The sequence below is a fragment of the Amphibalanus amphitrite genome, unplaced genomic scaffold, assembly GCF_019059575.1.
Source record: "Amphibalanus amphitrite isolate SeventyFive unplaced genomic scaffold, NRLGWU_Aamphi_draft 001417F_arrow, whole genome shotgun sequence".
NCBI classification, from domain to species: domain Eukaryota; kingdom Metazoa; phylum Arthropoda; class Thecostraca; order Balanomorpha; family Balanidae; genus Amphibalanus; species Amphibalanus amphitrite.
In genome coordinates, this window is record NW_024882910.1 from 36,489 (window position 1) to 59,559 (window position 23,071).

The following is a 23,071-nucleotide window of genomic DNA, read 5'->3' on the forward strand; positions in this document are numbered from 1 at the left end:
CAAGATTCAGCATGCATTGTTTTCGACCATTTTTGTTCAGAATACGTCCCTATCGGACATATCACTAACACCTGAGCAAACACGTTCAAATGTACACATGTGCTTTGTGCAGACATACCAGGTAAGTACTTAGCTCTTGTAATTACATCGTCTCTGATGCACATTTGCACTTCCCTATTTCCTTATCACATTAGCCCATCGCCTGATATTCCACCGTCTTGGTCGACTACCTAAAGGGTAGTCGCTTTAGGGTAGTCGCGAGTATTAGATGTGCGCGTTCGGTGGCTTCACTTAGACGATGCAGGTGGTTATTCAGGTGTTTCCCAGAATAAGTAAGCTAGATAACTTTATATACAAATGTTCCTATATAATGCATGTATTACTATCATTAAATATTTTCACATTAGCATAAGAACGGTTGACAAAATACATATTTCGTTCCTTGTATAGAGCTAGCTAAATGATTGTTTAACTTAGCCATAGAGTAGCAGAATCAATGGTGCAAATGTCAATACAAAATGCTATATTGAACAAATCTAATTAACATTGTGCTTGACGTTCAGGTGAAGACGAAAATGAATTATATCTTTCAATACACGATAACACACATGTCCTGGAAGACCACCGTTTCCTGTAACTACCCTCTTGTTCTAACGACAGTCACATTCAGCGTTGACTAGAGCCGCGGTGGCCTCTTCACAAACTTCCCGTATGACACGTGACCCACGCCCTGGAACAGACCGAAGTTGTCAGTTTTAGCGCCAGCTGGTAAATGCGGGTAAACATCTTCATCGTGACAATGAATCCAGTGCTTTGGCGTGTTTTTTCACTCTTTGAAGGCTTACTATGGCATTGGTTTGGGAAAAAATCAACAAATTCATTTAAGGAAAGTACTATAAAGCGCTTTTATTGAAGCTAGGCTTATTGAAGGCTGGTTGTTATTGCGCATAAAAGACGTTCGGAACCACTAATTTCTAAAAATGTATATATGATTTGGCACACACTACATATGCACATAACTTCATAGTTTTTGAAAATAGGGATATTTTTGCTTGCCATTGAAACGACTAAAGTAAGGTGACAGCTAAGAAACCATTCTGTTCTGGCAAACATCAAAGCTTTTCAGTGTCCAGGCACAAAACTAACCTTAAAGGCTGGTGGGTGCGTCTAGGTGGGAAGTCGTAGACTGATTCCGAGACTCCAGAGCAAACAGAGGCCCGTCAGGAACCCGAGGGGAGATACTGCACTGGATGAACCTGCAGGGTGCGCAGCAAGCCGTCAACATGGGAGAGATGCAATGCAACTATGGCTTTGCTTGCGTGAATGAACCAACAAGTAAATCATTTCTGAATTTTAGAATTGTGGATTCAGTGGCATCAGTGGATCAGGACTCAGTGGTTGATGCACTTTAGCAAATGGTTCTTAAGAAAATCATGTTTTTATTAAAAAATATATGCGATGTATAAATCAAAGTAACAAAGGCCATATCTATGACAATCAGTAAGTACTTGACTATCCTGTGTCTCAAGCACATACAACTTACCACTTAGACTGTATCTGCCTGGTTCTGAAAAGAAAGAAAAAATGATTAAATATTGCCCGTCATTTATAATTGTCATCATTTGTTTCCGTCTTTGGGGAATCAAACCTCGTAAGATGATCTGGAGGAAACGTTTTTGAACATTACTGAGGTGGTTTTTAACGTACCTAAGCAGCGCCCTTCAACAATTGACACATTAAGAATGATAAAATGCATCGTGGCAGCGGCGAGGCTCTCTGCACGTGCACAACCAGTCCGTATCTTTTAAACAGGACCGAAATTAATTGGTCCTGTCCTATCATAGCTTATCTACCCATCAACACTGAAGGTCGAGGTTCCGCGCCACTGATGCACGTGCACGCGTCGAGAAACAGACATGCACGTGCAGAGTGTGCGCACGTGCGGAGAGGTGCGTCTTTGCGCGACGCTGACCACGCCCCACTTGCCTGGTGCCGATGGTGCTCCGCGAACTGAGGCCAGCGACTGTGGTGCAGTGCCTGTGTGCACAGAGAAACAACACCAACGCGACCGGTGAGCTTTTTGTGCACGTGCCAGGCTGTGATGGTGCGGCCGCCGGCGCGCGCGGCTAGCCGCGACCGCTCCAGTTCATTAGACCGGTGCACAAGAAAGCCTGTCGCGGTGGCTAAGAGCATTCCGCTGTGATTGGTGCAGAGTAATTAAGATGGGTGATGAGACACTCAGTGTGAGATGCAGTGATGAGACACTGGGAGAGGGGTATTGGACTGGAATGACCGTGACATGAAGTGCTAGCAAAAAGTGATCGATCTCATGCAAGTGTGCGTGCTTTCTCTGCGTTTTCTCGCCAGTGAATGGTGATGTTATATTCTTGTTGAAACAGGTCATACTCAAAGAAATTCTCCTACGAATATTAGGCTAATAAAAAGATAACCTAAGTATCTGGCAACAAGACCCAGAAACGGCAGCTGAAAACTAAGATTCCAGCTAATTTTACTAATGTTAAGGCCACTATGAACACGGCGCCACGGTGCCCTTCTGTTGTGGGCCCCGGTGCTCATATTCTGAGGCTAGCGAAATTGCAATGCCCTCTCCCCTGAGGTCAGTACCCGGTGCACCTGTCTCTACATTCCATCGTGTTGGTTAGTGACCGCAATTGGGACCACCAGCGCCCCTCGGAACCCGCTGCACCGGTGTGGGAACCCCGGTCAGTGCCCGAAATCGTGGCTCCCTGGGACAGGGAGAGTGCTGCAGCGGACTGACATGACTGCCGCCCGTCACCCGGCGAGGGGACCCGGAGCTCGGACTGGGAGGGGAGGGGAGGGGGCTACGGCTGGGAAAGGAGCTGTACCCGGAGCTGGGAGAGGAAAGGTGGCAGTCACCGTCGAATCTTATAGCTCGGGTTTGGGAGGTGGAAGCCGTGTTGAAGGTGAAGGATTGCGAGCAACCCTGATATCGGCCAACCGCCTCGGAAAAAAGGAACGAAATAATGCGCGAATACGTGATTGAATGTCCCTTACACCATACTGTCCTGTGATTTGATCTATTTCATCAGCTGATAAACAAATTCAGAATATCCCTCGTCACCTCTCTTCCCGAACCACGCACATCTCTGCGCTGACGGTCTCTCGTGACCCGTCTCGTTGTCCCCGCATTGATGGCGTTGATCTGTCCCGTATCTCGTGACGATCAGCGCGCCCCGCCCTCAGAGCGCACATCGGACGTGCGACAGGACATTTGACCTCAGTGGTCCGCGTGCGGCCGAGCCAGTGACCTTGGTCGGCGTGATTCAGGGCGGATCGCGGACTCTGCCCTCTCACAGCGGGATTTAATTGTGCACGTCAGCCGAACGGTGTAGCGGTGTCACTACGTTGCCCGGTGTGGGTTTGTGGTGCTATGCGCATTGCGCATCGCCTTTTGCGGTGGTATTCAGGCTCTGTAGGCAATTAGTCGAATGGGCGCAAACTTTTGTGATAATCGTGGTGTGGCGTGATGTTGTAATTGGCATCGCAGTGCTAGTTACACGTAGCGTTCTTATGCACGTGTAAATAAGTAATAACTACTTGATAATGTGCATATTGCTGTTTATTAGATAAGGGTCACATGTCAAACCTTTGTTTAGTGTAAAACAGCAAATTTATCAAAGGAAACCCATGCTTGCAATAATAGGAAGTGATAAACACAGTCTGTTTAGGCTTGTTTACACAACCTAATATTTGTCGCAGCCGACCATGACTAATCGGACACTTCCTTAAGCTTATGTGATTTCCCTTAATCTTTCCTTCTAAGCTCAGGTAAATGACGGCCCGCATCGTCTATACCGTCAACCGTGCTCTGTGTTGTGTCCACCCACCGTGGAAGTACATGATCCTCCTGCTGCGCCGGTAGTCTGTGTCGGGCAGCGTGAGCACGCACTCGATGACCGCCTCCGGGGGCAGGTGCCGGTCCTCCTCGAGTTTCTGCACGCGCACCGTGTACGCGCCGTCCTTCCACGACTTCTCCACGCGCAGACCGCGCATCCGCCGCCTGAGTAATGAATGGGGAGAGGTCAAACAGTGGGGCGTGTGGGAAGAGGTGTGAACGTCTTTTGTGGTTGAACCAGTGAATTGGCCTACACGAATCTCGACGTGACAAACTGTGAAGTAACCGAGGAAGAACATATTGATATTGACATCGTTTGTGGCTGGAGATAAAGTCTGTTTGTAGACAAGATAGAGACTTAAAGTGAAGCCGGTATGACCTGATGCTTCTGTGATGCAAAACGTCTGTTTTATTTTCACTCTTTTTTTGTTCCTTAAAGGAAGACTGCCACCTTCAAAAAGTTTTCTCAGATCGGCCTATGATTTATTCCCTGGACAAAACAAAATTTTAGAATTCACCTGACAAAGTATCATCACGTGAATCGCGAAAAAAATTGTCGATTATCATACAATTATCAATCGGTTAATGTCTAGCGACAATGTTTACACATCACTAGACTTCAAGGTCATAAGATTATTACATTTTATTTGGAAAAGTAAGGTATTTTATGATTTACTAATATATGATTTCATAAGAAATTGGCCATGTTTAATTTATTTTGCATTTAAGTTCGTAAAACATTTAAAAATCATGGCTCATTTGGAATGGGTCTGGCCCATGTTAAACCCCATTTCCCACACTTTTTTGGAAAAAATGAACTACTGAATATATTTTATTTTGACACTCCAAAATTCTTCTCTGATCTCGAAACAATCAAAGTTTTGACATATATTTACCAAAAGATAAGAAAATTCATGTTTCAAAGTTATCGATAAACAGTAGAGATGTCGGTTTTCTTGGACTAAAAAAATGGCATCAAACTGAACTTTGGTCTCCGATTTCTCGCAAACGGGTTCGAATTTCGGAAAACCGACTTCAGTCTGGGACATAGGTGGCTCAGCTCTAGTGAAAACCGTTTTGTGGAAAAAAGGTGGCAGTCTACCTTTCATTTTTTCCTGCGGCTATGCTTTCTCTCGCACCACTATCCTTCCTCTGCCTATCGTCGCCCACCTGTTTCTCCGTTTGCCATTCCGTGATAAATCTGGAGAAATGGGCGGCTTGTGCCAGCGCGTTCCACAAAACACAGCAATCATCTCGATAAGGCCGCCGTCGGCCAGCGGCTCATCACCGTGGTCACGCAGTGATATTAACGACTGATGCTCTAGCTTCTTCCACTTTCTCTGCGTGTTTCCTCGGGACATGACTAAGCGTCTCTGTAGATCGCGCCCTCATGATGAAAGTGTTTCAATTAACCTAACGCATTTCCGGAATGCGCACATCAATTCAAACAGCCAAAGGAGCATAACCACTCAAATCTAGACGACGAGCATTGCTCAATTTGTCCATGTCACAGCATTGGCGTAAAATTCTCAAGCTGTGCCCCAACCATGAGCGTTTCTCGTTGCGTCAGCAGCCCACGCGTCAAACGACGTTCAAAGCCGAGTGGACGCCCTGTCACATCTCTGACCTTACCAAGACCGCATAGGTCACCACACGGCCAAACACGGCGGCTTCGTCCTTGCGTCAGGAGCAGGTCACTGGCGTTACTCCACAGTAAGTGGGAGGCACGAGCTGCGGCGCTTTCGTGCGGCGTGAAATTATTCGGAATCGGCCACCCGAAGCCTCAAATCACCTGGCCAGCGATCAGACGGGTCATTAAAAAGCGCTGATGTCCCATCCTGAAGAGCTGCTTCCAGAGGCGTCCCGGTTTGCCCAAGGGTGTGTGACACCACCTGTCTTATTTGGCACACACAGGCGTCAAAGAGCTTAGGGCTTCTGTGCTGACGCTAATCCCCAGCGCTATACTGCTTTGCATGTTACAAGAGAGCGATTTTGTATTTGGACAATGTTGGATTGCTTTGGCGCGTTGTGATCTCAGCGGCTCGGCTCAGTTTCCGTCGCTCCCGGACCTCGCGGGGGATTACGGCGATGGCCGGGCATTACCAACTTGTAATTGTCTTATATTGCTCTAGCATCCGCTTACAGTTGAGTTCCATTGCATTCGCGTTTAATGTAATCAGCGTCGGCGGTGTGAAGCGCAAGCTGACACTGATTTGGATAAACATGCATTATTCAAGTTTCCTGCAGGATCTAAAACATCACTTACGCGATCATAAACCGGCACTTGACCCTCAAGGACGCCTTTGAATTCTTAAAACTTGTCCGGAGTAATATCTTCTCCGCGGAAAAACGGTTCCTAAGCTGTCAGAAGCCTTCCGCTCCGCCTGCGACCGGCCCCCGCTAATATTAGATCTCTGTCGCCTTCGGACACATCCCATCTCCGGAGAGGCGAAATTAATCCCATCGCCGACCTCTTCACCGAGACTCCCGCTGCCCGGAGATTCGTGAGCTTCCTCACCACCGCACGTGCGCCCGAGGACGTGTCAGACGGGCCGATCGGTATCAAATCGAGGCGACAAGCGCGGCCGGAGAGCTGACACGGCTCCCCTTTTTCGGCGCCTAGTATCAAGGCGAACATCGGGTAATTACGCGAGCGGCACCCTGGGCTGCCGGACCCCCGCCGGAGAGCGCCCGATGAAAGGCCGAGTGGCGCTGATGAACGCTGATGAGGCGCGCGCTGAATGCTCGAGGTGCTGACGGCGAGCTGACGAGACAGGCTCAACCGCGAACTGAGCACTCTTGTGGTTCTTGTCGGTGACACCGATATATAAAGGAGAGCCTGAATTTGCCAAGTGTCAGAACTGGCTGGGCTGACATTGACGCCCGATATTATCCAATGCAGCTAGCAACAAGAAGACCAAAGCAGCTCTGATTAGCTAGGTAGCTACGCACATCTTGGAGAACCTTTTTTCGAACAAGATGAAACGACCGATCAATTTGAAGCTTCCTTGTCCTAAGAAGGAGGCACGATAAAATCGTAACTCTTCGTCATTCGGTATGCTTCACAGCCTTGCTATCAGCAAAACGTGCCAGTGATTAGTCTCTGACCGATTTCACAAGTCTTATCATCAATATACACTCAGCGAATAAGGTCATACAACGTCATCGCCGCTGTTAGACATAGCTCCACACGCGCCGAGGGGTGTAAGCCTTTTTTAACCTCTCAGCAGGGCTTGCAATAAGCCGTTCACCACGCACGCCCGTTTTCTAATTACCAACCATTAATTGGCTCGCAGGGGCGGCGCTTAAGCCGGGCTTACCTGTTGCTTTGTGAGCTTCCTACGAAGATGTCGACCACGGGTTCGGGGTAGACTCCGTTCACCAGGCACGTGATGTTCACCTGGTGTCGCGCCGGCTTGGTGCTGGTGAGGTTCATCCACTGGGCCGGCGCTGGTGGGTGAGGGGCGAGAGGTCATGTGAGGTCACACGGGTCACCGGGTTAGGTACGCTGGGTCGTCATTTCGCGCGAAAGTTGCCGAGGTGTTTGTTGATTGGCGAGTATTTTGTAAGTTGTCTGCCTAGTTAACATATGTTGTATGCTGATGAGCTAAGGTGCAGACAAGGTGTGCGATGCGTGATGATTGGCATGATTCCCATGGCTTGGATGCAACAAAAAGGAAGACGTTGATTGGAGGTGGTCATGGTTAAATAGCTAGGCATAAAACATTCATGTTTGTGGCATTCGATTTCACACTCAGCTTTTTTTAAATCTTACGGGAAGTTTGAAACTTCTCAAAGTGAAGCTCAGCGTAAGGTATATCACAGCGTCCCATACATTTGAAAAGTTAGATACCCGGTCCCCGGAATTTCTCGCCTTCCCGTCGAGATTTTGTGTGATATTTCACAGACTTCAACATCAAAGCATGAGCGTGCTTATATCCATTTGTCATATCGCTGCGTAAAATGGATGAGAAACAAATATCATGATTTGATGTGAAATTGGTTTATATGTTATACGTGCTTGGACTTGCTATCCCAAGTCGGTAAGTTCAAGAGGAAAAATGTTCCGAGTTTATGTTCATTTTATGACTAATCAAACGGTGGAAGTATCATGTGAATATTCGGACATAAATCTCATTTTGATATCTTGAGTTACCTAATGATGAAAAATGTTTCATGAAGTTTCATTTTTACATTTACTACAGCCTTGTACATCAAAGGCTGACGACATAAAATATGCATGGTGGAGATGCGATAGTAGATGACTGAAAATTAAAGCACGTTTGTGTTACCCGTGACTAGCTCACGACAATATGCACACCATTCTCTCAAGGATCGATACTGGCCACTCACGCTGCTTTATCGTCAACCGTGTAGAATATTTACTAATTAATACTTAGCTGCAGGCTGCAAAGGACTCCGACAATTTATTTGCGGCATCTAAGTCACCTGTGAGAAACAATGCTGTAACTATTCAGCCCCAGTCTCTCTCGCTCGTCCCGTCTCCATGCACAATGCCAATCACACCACACAGTTCTCTGCTCGAACGGGGGTAGCCCTGCAGGTATATACTGACCGTAGATGACCATTTTCTTGGTGGCCGAGTCGACCCCCCTCCAGGTGGTGACCCGACAGGTGTAGTCACCGGACATTTGGGTCGTCGGACGCACTATCTGCACGGCGCGATGCACCTGGTGGCACACATAAAAAATGGGAAAATGTGGTTGGACAGCTCGCACCTTCTGTTCAGTGATACTGTCATTACATTTGAGGTTTTCAACTTCCGCTCGATGCTGATACTTACCACACAAGCATGGTAGGTAAGTAATTTTCGTACCCATTTCGTACCTTATGCCCCATTCCTCTCACCTTGAGCGGGTCGTCGCTAACGACATGGCCCAGGTTGACGTGCCCTCTGAGCGCGCCGAACGCCTGCGGCCGGTGACCGGGGATCCACTGGTAGACGGGCGCCGGGCTGCGGTCACGGTACCACTTGACCACCAGGCCGGCGGCGGTCCGGTCGGCCGTCTCCAGCTCGTAGTCACAGTCCAGTACCACGCTGGGCAGGGAGCCGTTCAACACCACGGCCGGCATCCGCACCCGCGAGATGTGCACGTCCGAGTAGCCTGCCGGCGGATGAAATTCGTTTAGGTTAAAATAATGCAGGTGATACTGTGATAGACTTTCTCAAAATAAAGCTCGTCGATAAAATTGAATGGATGCCATTTCCTTATAAGATAGGAATATCTCTGTTCATAAATATTTGCTGACTACCTTATACTAGCTTTTTATTTACATCAATCAAATATAAGAAAAGACGCATTGTTTACTGTGTAAGAAGCGTGACATAAATTTCGTATGCGTTTCAACTACCTGAGGGACCGGACAGTTCATATGCCTTTCGACTGCCCGGTGTAGCTTTGGGGAGGGTTGTGGTGACAGGTAGGTGGTGTCTGATGACTTTGTTTACCGCACGGTTTGACGACTGAAATCATTATCCCCATCACACTCGCGGAGAGGGGAAATGAAGGCCTTTGTTTTTGGCCAACACCACCGGTAATGGCTTCATGGTTGAAATTACATAATCGTCTTTGTCTGTCACACCATTCCCTGTGATAACGTTCCAAAGCCAATAAGAATAACAACAAGGAACATTGGAAAAATAATGCCACTGTCCCTTTGTGTGTCCCAACTTCCAATTTAACTATGCTCGTATTTGACCGGCATCGTAAGTGTTTTAGTACTTGAAAGGTCACGCATTCTAAATCCTTCGTAAAGAAGGCCCCTTTGCTCTCCAGTTGATCATGATTTAGACTTACTCCTTACTTAAGACTTAAAATGCAAAAGTTGCTCGGGCCTCTTTTATCGTTATCGCCGCGGAGCTTCTGCACCGACTGAACCCTATCTGCTCAGTGCTGACAGCTCGCGTCAAATATATCGGCACACTGTGTGTTATCTCGAAGTATATGGTCCGAAACGACCTCGTTAGCGGATGGTTACTGGAAATTCGGCTTGCTGATATCCCATTCAGCCATCGAGTTTTCTATTTAAGTCAATCTCTGCGCGATCGAGGAAGGTAGTTTTATTATCCAGATTGCTTTCGGGAAATCACTGTGCCATTCCCGAAGAGCAATGCGGCTGTTAATTAGCCTCAGTTTGAGGGCATGTTGTCAGTTTTCAGCAGATATTGGAACGATTTAGGGGTGATTTCAGGGCTGATGACCTGGACGGCGCATGTATCAAGTATGCTGAAAATCATTGCGAAGTCATTGCGAAGAAAATCATTGCGAAGAATGAGAGCATAATTCACCGCCTCATAGATAATCAGTTAAAACCTCGCTCGTTTGCCACTGGCTTATCTCGTATCTTATTCAATGAGTCTCATCAATTGAAGTTACCACTTTTTGCTCATTCATCTCCCTTGTTATTTATTTTATAGCTGACCATGCCTTGAGACTGTCTTAGACCCTGGACTCGATACCAACTATGTAGATAGCCCCGGGGCTGGCCACGGGTACAGACCCCCATTTAACTATTTTATGTCAATCCCTACCAAAGCTAACCCTGCGATCAGCTCTGGTCAGTGGGCTACTTCTATTACCGATACCAGCAGGGGCGGTCACAATGACTCACCAAGTCCACCGCCCACCCTCAGCCGGCGCGGCGGTCGGCACTTTGGCTAAACACTCCACGCGGCGCTGTTTCAGATCTACCCCTCCCCGTGTACCCCACTGCTCGCCGGGGCCATGCATCCTCCACCTAATCTGGCTAATTAGACACTCCAGAGCGATGGCCGCCGTCTGCGGTGACGACAATGGCGCTCGGCGCCGTTTGTGGCGCGTCTGCGGCAATTGTGGCACATGCGGCGCGGCCGGCGCGCCACCCTCAGCCCTCAGCTCGGCGCCCTGCGCGCGGTGTGCGGAGGATAATCAGAGGGTGGAATTATGCAGAGGAGACGCACCCCTAGGGGACGTTCAGAGGCGATTATCTCATAACTCGGAAGGCGGTATGGTACGCGCTGCTCCGCGGCGGTAGCTGTGATGAGGACTGAGGGGGCGGCGGGGTCGGAGGCCCGGGTCGCCAGTAGGGACGGGCTGGGGTCGCCAGCGGAGAGGGCAGGGGTCGCCGGCAAAGAGAGCTGGGGTCGTCAAAGGAGACGGGCTGGAAGGAGTAGAGGTGACAGATGAACATCAAATGTGGCATTGCGGGCGTCTAAGCTCCCGTCACTCCTGACAAAATATAAACACTGGTCTTTTCTCCCGAAGAGATCAGCCCACATCGTGACGTATTGTTGTTGATTTCGGTCGACAGATGATTATCCGGTCCACCGGTTTTTATTAGTGTGACTTTCCTCACGCCCCAGCTTACGCCCAGATTTTCTGCTTGGTCGCGTGACAAAACGCTAACGGCGTAATCTTTGCGACAGCAAGAGAGACATGTCTGAATGGCACAAACAGCGGGCTCCATTTGCCTTAAATGTAAACACTAAACACCCTTAACATAGAACATCGTGTAGCCTACTTACGATGCCATCGTTCCTAACTAATGCGAAATGCCGCTGGGTATGATATGTAGATAGAAGCAGTTGGTAAACGTGCAGTGCTGTAGCGCAGAAGAAGCATCGAGTTTGGCCGGCCCGGATGAAAGAAGCCGCCCACTTGGGCGGAGTCGACTGAATGCCAAATGATAAAAACTTGACTCTTAAAAAATGCTAGAGCTAGTTAATGCAAAAACAGTCACGCTATAATGCTAATGATGGTTATTATCTAACGTAATGATGATTCGTGGTGTTACACATTATGGTGTATGCGGGATTCTTGGGCGAAGTTATGTAAACGAAAATTGCACCCTTCGCAGTATCATGAAATATTTTTGATAGAAGTACATCGTCAACTTCACTCATGACCTGTGTCTTAAGACCGCCCCACACTGGACCTCGCATGCGGGTTGCGGGTTTTTGGGTTTTCGGGTTTCTTCAAAGTCAAATAATACAATCTAAGCTGAGCGACCCACACTATCATCTAACAAGCGAGTCTGCATGTTTTTAGCTTGCGAGCGACCTTCCATCGCATTCCAAAAGCTGATTTTGAGTCAACTTTTGATTTTCCTCGCTGCGAGGTCTGCGAGTTCTGCGAGGTTTGCGGGTTTTTCGTTGCAGTCGAATTTTGGTTCGTTGCGCTGGTATTGCGACTATATGTAAGTTTCTGAAGGTGTACCGGCTTCACTGCATTCATGAAGTTACCATAAGGAAACGGTCTAATCACTCTATCAATTAGTATTATGCCCGCAAACTCAAAACCCGCAAACTCGCAACCCGCATGCGAGTTCCAGTGTGGGGCGGCCTTTAGCTGCTATAGTCTCTTACACAAGGTGGATGATGTGGTGACATTGCTATCCAGCCAGTATAACAGTTGCATGGACAACTCAACTAATGCTAATGCAAAGGATGTATCGTACCGTATGATTGATGGCTTGATTTATCAAATGGCACACAAAGCGTGTCCCGATGTCATACTGTGTTGAAGCCACTTTGCGTGCCGTAACCCCAACTCTACGAAAACCTGCCCCTCCGAGTCTGCCGGAACCAGACCTGGCGTCGGCTCCCGTTACAGTATCTACGGAGGCGTCACATGGGAGGGGTAAAAACCGCCCGTCACGGGGTGTGCACTCCCGGGTAGCGGGTGCTAAATGTCGTGAGGGGGTAGGGGCTGGGTTTGTTTGCTGGTTTGGGGACACTGAATTCTTGGGTATACGGTTACCGCTTAGTTAGATAGAAAGCTGTGTGCTTGTTCTTGGTGTCAGATTCATAGCGTTATTGGATATTGCATGCAAGGGAAATTAGAAGAACTCTTGACAAAAATAGTGGGTAACAAAGCGATCGTTAAAGCAATGTTGTTTCGTAAGTTCAATTTGGTTCTTCTAAATCAAGTTCTTATCATAATTATACCTGCCTTTTAATCTGAGAGTATGGGGCTGTTACGAGATTCAGCTAATCGTCTCATAGTTCGCAGTTCGCACCTTCCCATGGCGAAACCTGTCGATTAGGAGCTCTGAAGAGGGTGATGTAAGCAAATTGACCTAATGACAGGCATTTCGTTGTTGGTTAGATTTTATCTCGCTACTTTTACGTGGATCTAAACGCTCTCCATCTCTTCATACAGCAGGTCCGCTCTTTCAACATCGGTCTTTGGCTGCTAATCTTGCATTTATAGACGGCGAAAAAATAGTGTTCACATTTGCATTGATTCCATTTTATCCTAATTTGTCTCTTCTCCACATTCTGTCAACGATGTAAAAGTTCGGTATACACGACGTATTGCACCATTAACTATATCGGCGCTGTCTACATATTTTTTACTGTGTGCAATTATCACTATCGCCAAGGAAAATAAACGACATCTGAAAGTTACAACCACATCGCTTTCATTCACAACAGAGTCAAATTCAGCCATCAACCATTGAACCCTCGCGTGCGTCCTTCCGGCCATTACGCTGCCGCTTCCCTCATTCGCCACCGTTCCTCCGCCACCGCCCACTGCCCACCACGCTCCTCCACGAGCAATAACTCATATCGGGGCCCGCGCGGACGGCCGGCGGCCGGCGGATGGGCGCTCGGACGCACCTGGATGGGCCGGGCGGCGGGCGGCGGGCAGTGCCAGCCAGCTGCGCCCCGGGGCGTGTCCCGCGTGCCGCCGGCGCCCCACCCCGCCAGCGCAGATCACAGAGGAAGGGCGGACGTCCGGCCCCACCCCGCTTCCGCTCGGCCGCGCGCGCCGCCACGGCACATCGGCGGCCGACTCAAAAGGACGCCACGCGAGCGAGACGCGATCGAATGCGAGGCTTTCTGCATGGGTGAAATCGAACGGGAGTAGAAAGCTGACATGGTTTGTGTGAAAGGATAAATGGGGTGCCAAACTAACTGTCAATCATTCGTCATAGATTGTCTAATGTCTGGTGAAACATTTAAAACCGACGCTGCTCCTACGGTATAATAATTTTTTTTTTTTTAAATTAATGTGTTCAGTAGGGTGTGTCGATAGTCGCAGATTCGCGTTAGACAAAGATATGAATTGGCGCGAGCATGCCAAAACACTAGCCCTGCAGTTGGTTTTGCGTAAAAATGCGATTTGACGGGGCTCGGGCAGGTCAAAGTTACAGCGAAAAAGTCGCAGTCGACGGTGCTGCCACCTACATTGCCAATAATGGGAACTATCATATCGTGATAATTGGGGTAGTTTCAAATGAGAAATGACTTCTATTTTTGTTCATACTGCTTAAGAAGAAATAAAACAATTCGGAAACATACATTTTTCCCAAATATCGCGTTCCATTTTTCCTGTTGAGTTGTTAGGAAAGTGGTAAATTTCAAGGTTGACGGCTAAAAAACGAAACAGGAGGAACAGAGCAGGAATCACCAAGACGTGTGCCGCGCCGATGCTGTAGATAAGGGGTGAGCAACAGAACCAGCATACCTAACGATTTTGATTAGTGATAGATATTTTTCTCTAAATGTAAGACTATTAGTAACTCAGGCAAGCCTTCTAATACCTATAGGTATCGACAGGGTTGCGGTAAAAGGTACAATCGATGGCACATTACAATTATTCTGAGTTGGGTAACAACATTCTTCAGATGCCTACCATCAACAACCTCACTGTCTCCTATATGGGAGCTATATCATCTGATTCCAGAGCCCTGAAAACAAACAGGTTATCACCAAAAATCTCTGTATTAGCGCCTACCGACATATGCTGAATGACGCTATCAATACCCCACATTTGTAAAAGGTGATTCGCCACACAGCCCGCCGGTGTCTGAGGCCGCATAGACCCGGGAACAGGGGGGGGGGGGCAGCGGGGGCGCTTGTCCCCCCCCCCCAACTTGGGAGCCGAGGGGGCGGCGCCCCCTCAACATTGAGGCAGCGAGAAAAGGTCTTTCCTCCCTTTTCCGGACTTCTTTCCTTCTTGTTTCCTTTATACATACATCTAAACATCAACACGCGGCATTTTCCTTGCCATCTGAATGGTTTCTGCTGATAAAGTATCGATTTGACAACATCTGCTATTGTCATCCCGCTTTGATTTGGGCCTGACCTTGGCCATAAGCTTGGCAGGCCAGTTTTATACTGGACCATTTTCAGTCAACTTTGAGAAATGCATAACGTACAACGGTGGTAAAATAGTTGCTATAGGTATAACACAGTTTACCCGCTCCGGGTGTGAGGGAGGGGTGTGGGGCAATGAGTGCACTGACGTGGCGCCCTCGGTATGGGATGGGATGCATGGGATACATTAGAGGGCCGGTATGGGATTAAAGCTCAGCGACACTAAGGGCTTATGTGGTGCCTTCGGTTATCGGCAGCACCCTCAGAATCACCGGCATAGGGCGCTCAGAGCCGCCGGTAAGGGGCCTTTAGAGGCACCGGTGTGGGGCCGTTATGCAGGTGCCGGTGTGGGCGCTCAGAGGTGCTAGTGTGATTCTCTCAGAGGCGCCGATGAGGGTCCTTACAGGCGTTGCTGTGGGCCCTCATAGACGCTGGTGTGGAGCCGTTACAGACGGGTGTGGGGGCTTTAGAGCTGCTGACGCGAACTCTCTACAAGCCGGCAAGCGGTCTCAGTGACCGGCAAGGGGTCCTTAGGCCGCCAGAAGAAGTTCTGTGGGGTCCTTAGAGACCGGCATGGTACTGTCAGACGCCGGTGGGGCCCTCAGACTCACCGATGTGGGACCCTCAAAAGTCACCAGTGGGTGGCCTTCAGATGCACAGGTGTTGGTTGGGTCCTCAACGCCGATACAGGGCTTAATTTTAATAGGCACTGGTGTACGCACTCAGAGTTGGGGGTGTGAAACCCTCAGACACCGGTGTGGGCCCTCATAGGCGCCAATGAGGGCCCCATAGTTGCCGTTATGGGGCCCTCAGAAAAATAAGTGTGGGACCATCACACCTGCGGGAAATGCCCCTAGAACTGGCCCCTCATAGGCCGGTAAGGACTCTCAGAGGCCAGTAACGGGCCTTTGGAGACCACCGAGGTGCCCTGAAAAGGCGCAAGAGGCGCTCAGAAGCCGGCGTGGGCCCTTATGGAGATCTTAGTGTGGCTATTTAGGGCCCATGAGGTGCTCTAACGAGCCCCATGGGGCGTCAGCGGTTTGACCTTCAGCGGTCAAATGGCGCCGCAGGGCCCCTCGAACCCGAAGGTCCCTTTGAACCCGATGGGGGGGGGGGGTACGTGTCCCCTTAGACCCCTAGCTACGCCACTGTTTCATATGCATCATGTCAGGTATTTTAGGCTTGCCCCCCAACTTGAAAATCGTTCCCGGGCCCCTGTCTGAGGGGTTGAATCAGTGAGCCAGATTGCCAGCGACTAACCGCTGAACTACCGGGCATAACAAAACGGACGATGCGACATGACTCAGAGATCATCACAGACGCAACGACAAATGTAACCGAAGGCCATCTGAGCTCGTGCGGAACCCTCGTTCAGATACGTGATATCGCTATCTGCCACCTCGCAGTTCCCTTGTCAAGCCGAACTCATAGGCGGCGGAACGGGGAGGGCACCGCGGCACCGTTCCCCCTTTGATTTTGGCATTTTAACATTAGCCCTATGGGCGTTGCATGGAAAGAATGGGACCAAAAGTCGGCAGTGCCCCCCTTAATTGAAGGTATTCCGCCGCTACTGGCCGAAATGATGACACGCAATGGCCAGTCAGTCACAGCTCAGCTTCGGAACAGGAAAACACATTCAGTGAGAGTCGGTGGTCATTGACTGTGTCAATATTATTGACACGGTGACTAAAGAGCGGTTATATTGCGCCAATAATGTTGCCAGTAGCAGCACCACCAATCTTTTGAACTAAAATCACTTGACATCGGTGAAAAGAAACCCTCTAGCTTTTTCTTCAAGCAATACGCGAAATAGAGGGGATTAGAAAAACCAAAAACCCAAATATTAGCACTAGATAACATCGATCTTAAATTTTGGCCAACATTCTTAAAGCATACATCAGAGGAGCTGTTGGCGGCTTACCGTCGCGTCTGTGATGATCTCTGAGTCATGTCGCATCGTCCGTTTTGTTACGCCCGGTAGTTCAGTGATGAGTCGCTGGCAATCTGGCTCACTGATTCAACCCCTCAGACGCCGGCGGGCTGTGTGGCGAATCACCTTTTACAAATGTGGGGTATTGATAGCGTCATTCAGCATATGTCGGTAGGCGCTAATACAGAGATTTTTGGTGATAACCTGTTTGTTTTCAGGGCGCTGGAATCAGATGATATAGCTCCCATATAGGAGATAGTGAGGTTGTTGATGGTAGGTATCTGAAGAGTGTTGTTTCCCAACTCAGAATAATTGTAATGTGCCATCGATTGTACCTTTTACCGCAACCCTGTCGATACCTATAGGTATTAGAAGGCTTGCCTGAGCTAATGGTCTTTCAAATAGAGAAAAAAAGTCCTTCACTTATTAAAATCGTTAGGCATGCTGGTTCTGTTGCTCACCCCTTATCTACAGGCTACAGCATCGACGCGGCACACGTCTTGGTGATTCCTGCTCTGTTCCTCCTGTTTCGTTTTTAGCCGTCAACCTTGAAATTTACCACTTTCCTAACAACTCAACAGGAAAAATGGAACGCGATATTTGGGAAAAATGTATGTTTCCGAATTGTTTTATTTCTTCTTAAGCAGTATGAACAAAAATAGAAGTAATTTCTCATTTGAAACTACCCCAATTATCACGATATGATAGTGCCCGTTATTGGCAATGTAGGTGGCAGCACCGTCGACTGCGACTTTTTCGCTGTAACTTTGACCTGCCCGAGCCCCGTCAAATCGCACTTTTACGCAAAACCAACTGCAGGGCTAGTGTTTTGGCATGCTCGCGCCAATTTATATCTTTGTCTAACGCAAATCTGTGAGAAAAACCCCTCTGTCGACACACCCTAGTTCAGTGATCTGTGTACTTATTCTAGGGATAATACTCCTGAACAATAATTTAAATTAATTCATCTTTTTTATGATATCATCATTATCGGACTATAAATCCTCCAATATTTACTCACCTGTTACCGCTCCGATCACCGTGCCAAATATCGCGATCAAGATGCACGATCTCACGACGACCTCCATGTCTCTCCACACACCGATCACCGCATCACATTCCTAGCCGCGTCACTACTTCCGGCCTCGTGACGTCACTGAACACCAGGACGGTCCTGTCACGACAATGTCACGCACTCGTCACGGACTCGTCACGAAAGCGACATGGATCCCTCACGACACCTTCACGGTCACCGTCACGAACGACGAAACAGTAATGCGTTCACGGCTGAGGTCGTGGTGAGATGTTCGTGATGGCACGTTACGATTGTATCAGGGTCGCATCTGCACTGAAGGCTGACTCACAGTCTTCTGCCGTTGCTCCTGTTGGTACTGTTACACCGGGAGATATATTGCCTCTGCCAGAAGTCGAGCTGGTTTTGTTCGTTGTTATTCTTCTGCCGTCCTGCGCCGTCAGAAAAACCGCCTCTGCCGTTTCCGTTTCTGCCTTGGTGATCACTGGCTGTGGTACAGCTGCTGATGTGTTTGCAGCGCTGTTTTCTGGGCACGTGCCGATGTGTTTCAGGTCCAGCGCGCCACTGCCCTGTCAGCACACCTCTCTCGACTGTCGACGGTGAACGGTCGACGGCGGTTGGTCGGTGGGCCCGTCGGCCGGCACGTTCCCGTGGTACTGGTCGGTAGCTCGTGCCGGCCGCCCCCGGCTGGGCTGCCCGGCCGCGCCGCTAGCGCCGACCGCGGCCGGCCAATGAAACTGGCCACAGCTCGACAATTTGGGGTGAATGTGGGGCCAGGGAAAGGGTACAGTTTACTATGGGGCGTCCGTAGGCTAAGAAGGCTGCCGTATTTTATTGTATCTCAAAACTCGGGCGAATATTATGAGTGACAAACGCTGTTTACCGGCTTTATGTTGTGCATTTAGCGGTTGTGATTTTTTTTCTGCTAGACATCCATCTGGGGCCAAGGCTTGTAGCTTCCCGATTGCGAACTCGCAGCCACCGTTTTACAAGACACACGCCGTCCACTAGGCGACCAGCTGAGGTATAATTAGACTTCCTTGGTTTTTCATGTGCTCTGATGCGACACAGATAGGTGGTCATCTTTTAAGAGAAGCCTTGAATGTGATGAACGCTCCAGTTTCAAGCAAGGTAACTGAAAAAACGAGCGTATTTTCAAGTTATCCAGCGACGCAATGCAACTTTAAGCATTGCTATTCTGCACCGACTAAATTCTATCGCCTCTGCGCTATTTGGCTCAATAGCTTTCAATATTTTTTTTGTGTTTGTTTAAACATGTTTTTTTTAACATGTTTTTTCAATGTTTTTGAACATAAATCCGCGTGCGATATATATTCTTCTGTGGTGAATATCGGATAGTGAGACTGACCGATCAGTACGTTTTTCTTCAACGTCCCATGTCCATGCCATTTTTGCTGCGGCGGGCTCAAAGCGAAAACGTAAGCATTTGCAGTGCAGTAAACGATTGCAACAGCCGAAAATAGTGATATTTCCTCCTGGAAAGTGATTATACCCACTATTTTCAATCTAAATTCACCTTGCCCTCCTTAGGTACTGCCGAGTGCCGACAGCATTTGCTGAGCTTATCTGCGCTGGCCTGAGAATGCGGTATCCAAACCGCTAACTGTCCGCTCTAAAAACACCACCGAGGCGGGCCGAACCCGATCTCGGCCCGGGCAAGGCCGGTCCGAAGACAAAAACGGCGCAGACCACCAGCGGCGCGGCGCTTAAAGCGACGCACCGCGGCGCGTGACCGCCTCTTTTGTCACGCGCTGGGGCTCGTCACGACACGGCTGTCCTCTAAGGTGTCCACAAGCACCTCGCAGGTCAACACACAGGTGTCGCCACCCGTAATAATTTCTTTTGGGGGTGCAAAGTGTCATGCAAGGGGCGGGATGTATTGTGAAGCTTTGGTCCAAGAAGCGTGACTGCGATGCATTATGTTTAATTCGTTTGTTTCTATAATTCGCTTGCATGCCTCATTTTTTATTTGCATGTGCATGTTATGCTTTTTTTGGCGTGCCATTCCTGCTGCCCCTTTCATTTCACAAAGTTTTTGTTTGTCTAAGTGGGATGGTGTTTAATCATGGTAATTACCACCTTGGTGATTGCTCACAGTGGTAATTATAGGGTGAATGCTTATCTATAGCGCTAATATACTTCACTAATAAGGTATTGCTTATGGTTGTTGGCATTTTTTAGAGACAACAAAATATGTGAAATTCGTGCTTAAAAAAATCCTTACTGATATGTCGCGCTTCGAGAAGTTTATCAAACATCTTTTACCTTCAACCAACTGCTGTTACACATCGATATACGTAATGGTAATTCGTATTTATTCACCCTAATCGTCATCTATTTAACAGTGCTTATACATATTCAAGGCACGTTTGCAGTAAGCTGTCCCCGCCCCTCCATCTGTATAGCTCCCAGCACTTCAACTGGCGCCTGATTGGCGCCTGATGCCACTCACCAACAGTGAAATGCCATCCATCCCATGGGACAGGTGGCCCATTCCGGCAGAGCATTCCACTCTGAACGTCCGATCCTACATACGAGTACTATCGGCTCTGCAGAGCGTCAATCTCGGCGCCCATCGTTCCATTCAGCACGTCATTGTCCCCCGCTCTGCACTGTGCTGTGCAGTGCACACAGACACACAGACAGACAGACAGACAAGGGGCGGTACCCAGCCTGGATTTGGGCCCTGACCGTAATGGGAGGAGGGATCGACTGACGGGAGGAGGGGCGCACTGGTTCAGCCGGAGGGGTGGGTGGGGAAAGGGTTTGACACGGGATAATATTGGGGAGGGGGTGCCGCTGCAAGCCTTTCGTCCTCGCTCTGGTCGTGAACATGAGTTCTTATGCATTTTGTTCTCATGTTGTTACGTTGTTTCGTGATTTTACTGTTTCAATGCGGCGTATTGCAGTGGATTCGCACACTCTTGGCATTGCAAATATAATCAACCCTTCTCACGGTTGTAAACTAGAGAGCTCGCGCGTCCAATGCCATGAGAAACAATGTCCGACTTGACCTAGGAACTTACCTGAGATTTTTCACTCATGAATCTACTTAAGATAAGCAAACTGAATACGAGGCACATTTGGGTCTGTGATATGAAAGCGTTTCGTCTCTCAATAAGCGACAGGTCGCCATTTATCTATCATGCTAAAAAACCATCACGGGCCGTTCGTTTAGCCGTTATGCCGGTCCTTGCCGTTCGGTTCCTCTTCCTGACACGGGTGGAGAATGTTTGAAAAAGTTACCCCGGCCGGCGACCGAAAGTCAGAAAGACGATGATGCTCAAATATTTGTCAACGGTTATCAAAAAAACCCTATTCTGTGGCATAGAATAATGGATGTCTGTCTGCCGTTTGTACCTACGTTTTTAGGGAAAATTGCTGCACGCAGGTGCGGAAGATTTCGTAATTGTAACAACAATTTTGCAACACGCCTTAAAATTTCGGACGCATGTCACCCAGTGCTAGGTCAGGTCATCAGGTCAAATTTGATGGATGATCGTGCTAAAAATGCCATCATGCCCTTTGCAAAGCTTATTCCGTGGAAGTTGCAACCTTCCCACACAAAACAAAATGTCAAATTTGACCGTTTTGACCCTCTTATTGATTTGAGCTCGCACCTGAAATATTATTCGCGACCGAGCCTTAAACGAGTAATCGAATGTTTTGTTTGCAGTGTTTAAGCTCCGTTATGCTCATGAACTGTGAGAAAAGTTGTCGGAGAACGCTAAAATCAGAGAAATTTGGCTTTTGATGATCTATGGTGATTTTATTATTGAGCTTGCCTAAAACATGACCAGGGCCTCGTTTCATAAAGCGAGTCCGTAACTTACGCCGGTTTTTGGGCTTGTATTGCAAGCGCACGTGAAGCGATAAATTTATTTTCCCTTCTCTCTTCTGTTCTTGCTTGCAAGATAAATAAATTCATCGATTCAAACTATCGTCATCGCTTCACATGCACTTGCAATACAAGACCAAAAACCCGCGTAAGTTACGGACTCGCTTTATGAAACGAGGCCCAGATTTCTCTGATCACGTTTGTCGCTCTTTCAAACGTCGTTCCGCTTCTCGCCTCGTAGCCCAGGAGCCGAGTTAGAAGGAGCGTGAAAAGACCACCTCTCGACTCAACGTGTTACGATAAGGCCACCACCCTGGCGCGGGTTAAGTTGGGGGAGCCTTGAGCCCCAGCAGCTCATCCTTCTATCTCACTGATATTAGGTACCCTCGTCCTGTCTTGTGATGTTATTACAGTGCCATCTTACGACAACGGCCCTTAAAAATGATTTACTTCTGTTTGATGAAACATGTCGGGCTCCGCGATGAAAAGACTTAAAAACATAGAAGCTCCAAAATGAAAATAAAGTAAATTTTCAAGAACTTTTCAAGGTAGATAACAATAATGAGAGACGCTTTTATAGATGGCATTTTTTCGTATGGAGACATTTTTAGGATTTACAGAAGTGGAAAAAGTTACCCCGGCCACGCCGGGGTCGGCTGAAAGTTACCCCGGCCACGGCCGGGGTGGCCGGGGCAGGTTCTCCACCCATGCTTCCTGAACCCTCAGTCGCGGCCGGCCGTGTCTCTCCGTCCGCCGGCCGTACCGGTTCGATCCATCTTGTGCAGTGAGGCATTCACTGCGGCGGCCGCCGACGCCCTTCCGCGACCAGTCATGCCATTAGTGGAGGTCGCGATGGCACGATACTGACGCGACGCAGCACCTCCGCTGGACGAACGCCCGTGATCCGCCACCGGCCGAAGAAAAATGAACTCGTCCGGAAAGAACATGGGAATATCGCTACCGAATATGTACATGAGCTGATTGGGCCTCGGAGGCTATCGAAAAGTGTCAGCTCGACGCCGATAACGCGTTTGTCTTTCGCTGGGCGGGAGGGCTCCGGCCCGGCGGCAGTTTGGGGCGCACTTTGCTCGTCATGGAGGGCGGGGTTGACCGTGACCAAGGCAGCGGAGAAGAAATGTGCAGTCGGACTGCCGGGGCAGATTCAGTAATGCGCCGGTATCCAATTAGTGGTTGACTGCAGGGCGGCCGTCAATGCATTCATAGCTAACAGCAGTGGCACTGATGCTTTGATGAGGCCACAGTCGCTG

General features: G+C 48.7%; 1 protein-coding gene across 2 annotated transcripts; it reads right to left on the reverse strand.

Annotated features, from left to right (window-relative positions):
- Window positions 1-358: 358 nt before the first annotated feature.
- Window positions 359-18,603, reverse strand: LOC122372903. Of its 2 annotated transcripts, XM_043350579.1 has the most exons (9): window positions 17,933-18,602; window positions 8,747-9,003; window positions 8,454-8,568; window positions 7,198-7,327; window positions 3,870-4,042; window positions 1,987-2,037; window positions 1,544-1,567; window positions 1,147-1,256; window positions 359-730 (listed from the first exon to the last, which is right to left on the reverse strand). In XM_043350579.1, exons 1-8 carry the CDS (start codon window positions 17,997-17,999, stop codon window positions 1,168-1,170), a joined length of 906 nt encoding a protein of 301 aa, XP_043206514.1. In that variant the 5' UTR covers window positions 18,000-18,602; the 3' UTR covers window positions 359-730; window positions 1,147-1,167. The 2 variants fall into 2 exon arrangements, with proteins under 2 accessions (XP_043206514.1, XP_043206515.1); XM_043350580.1 differs by lacking the exon at window positions 1,987-2,037 and having other exon boundaries at window positions 17,933-18,603.
- Between the last annotated feature and the right edge of the window lie 4,468 nt (window positions 18,604-23,071).

Coding starts and splice junctions, on each gene's coding strand:
- LOC122372903 (XM_043350579.1), bottom strand. CDS start 17,999: ATGGAGGTCGTCGTGAGATCGTGCATCTTGATCGCGATATTTGGCACG. Junction 2,038..3,869: donor GAGGATCATGTACTTCCACG/GTGGGTGGACAC, acceptor CTGTGCACACAG/GCACTGCACCACAGTCGCTG. Junction 1,257..1,543: donor AGGCAGATACAGTCTAAGTG/GTAAGTTGTATG, acceptor CGCACCCTGCAG/GTTCATCCAGTGCAGTATCT.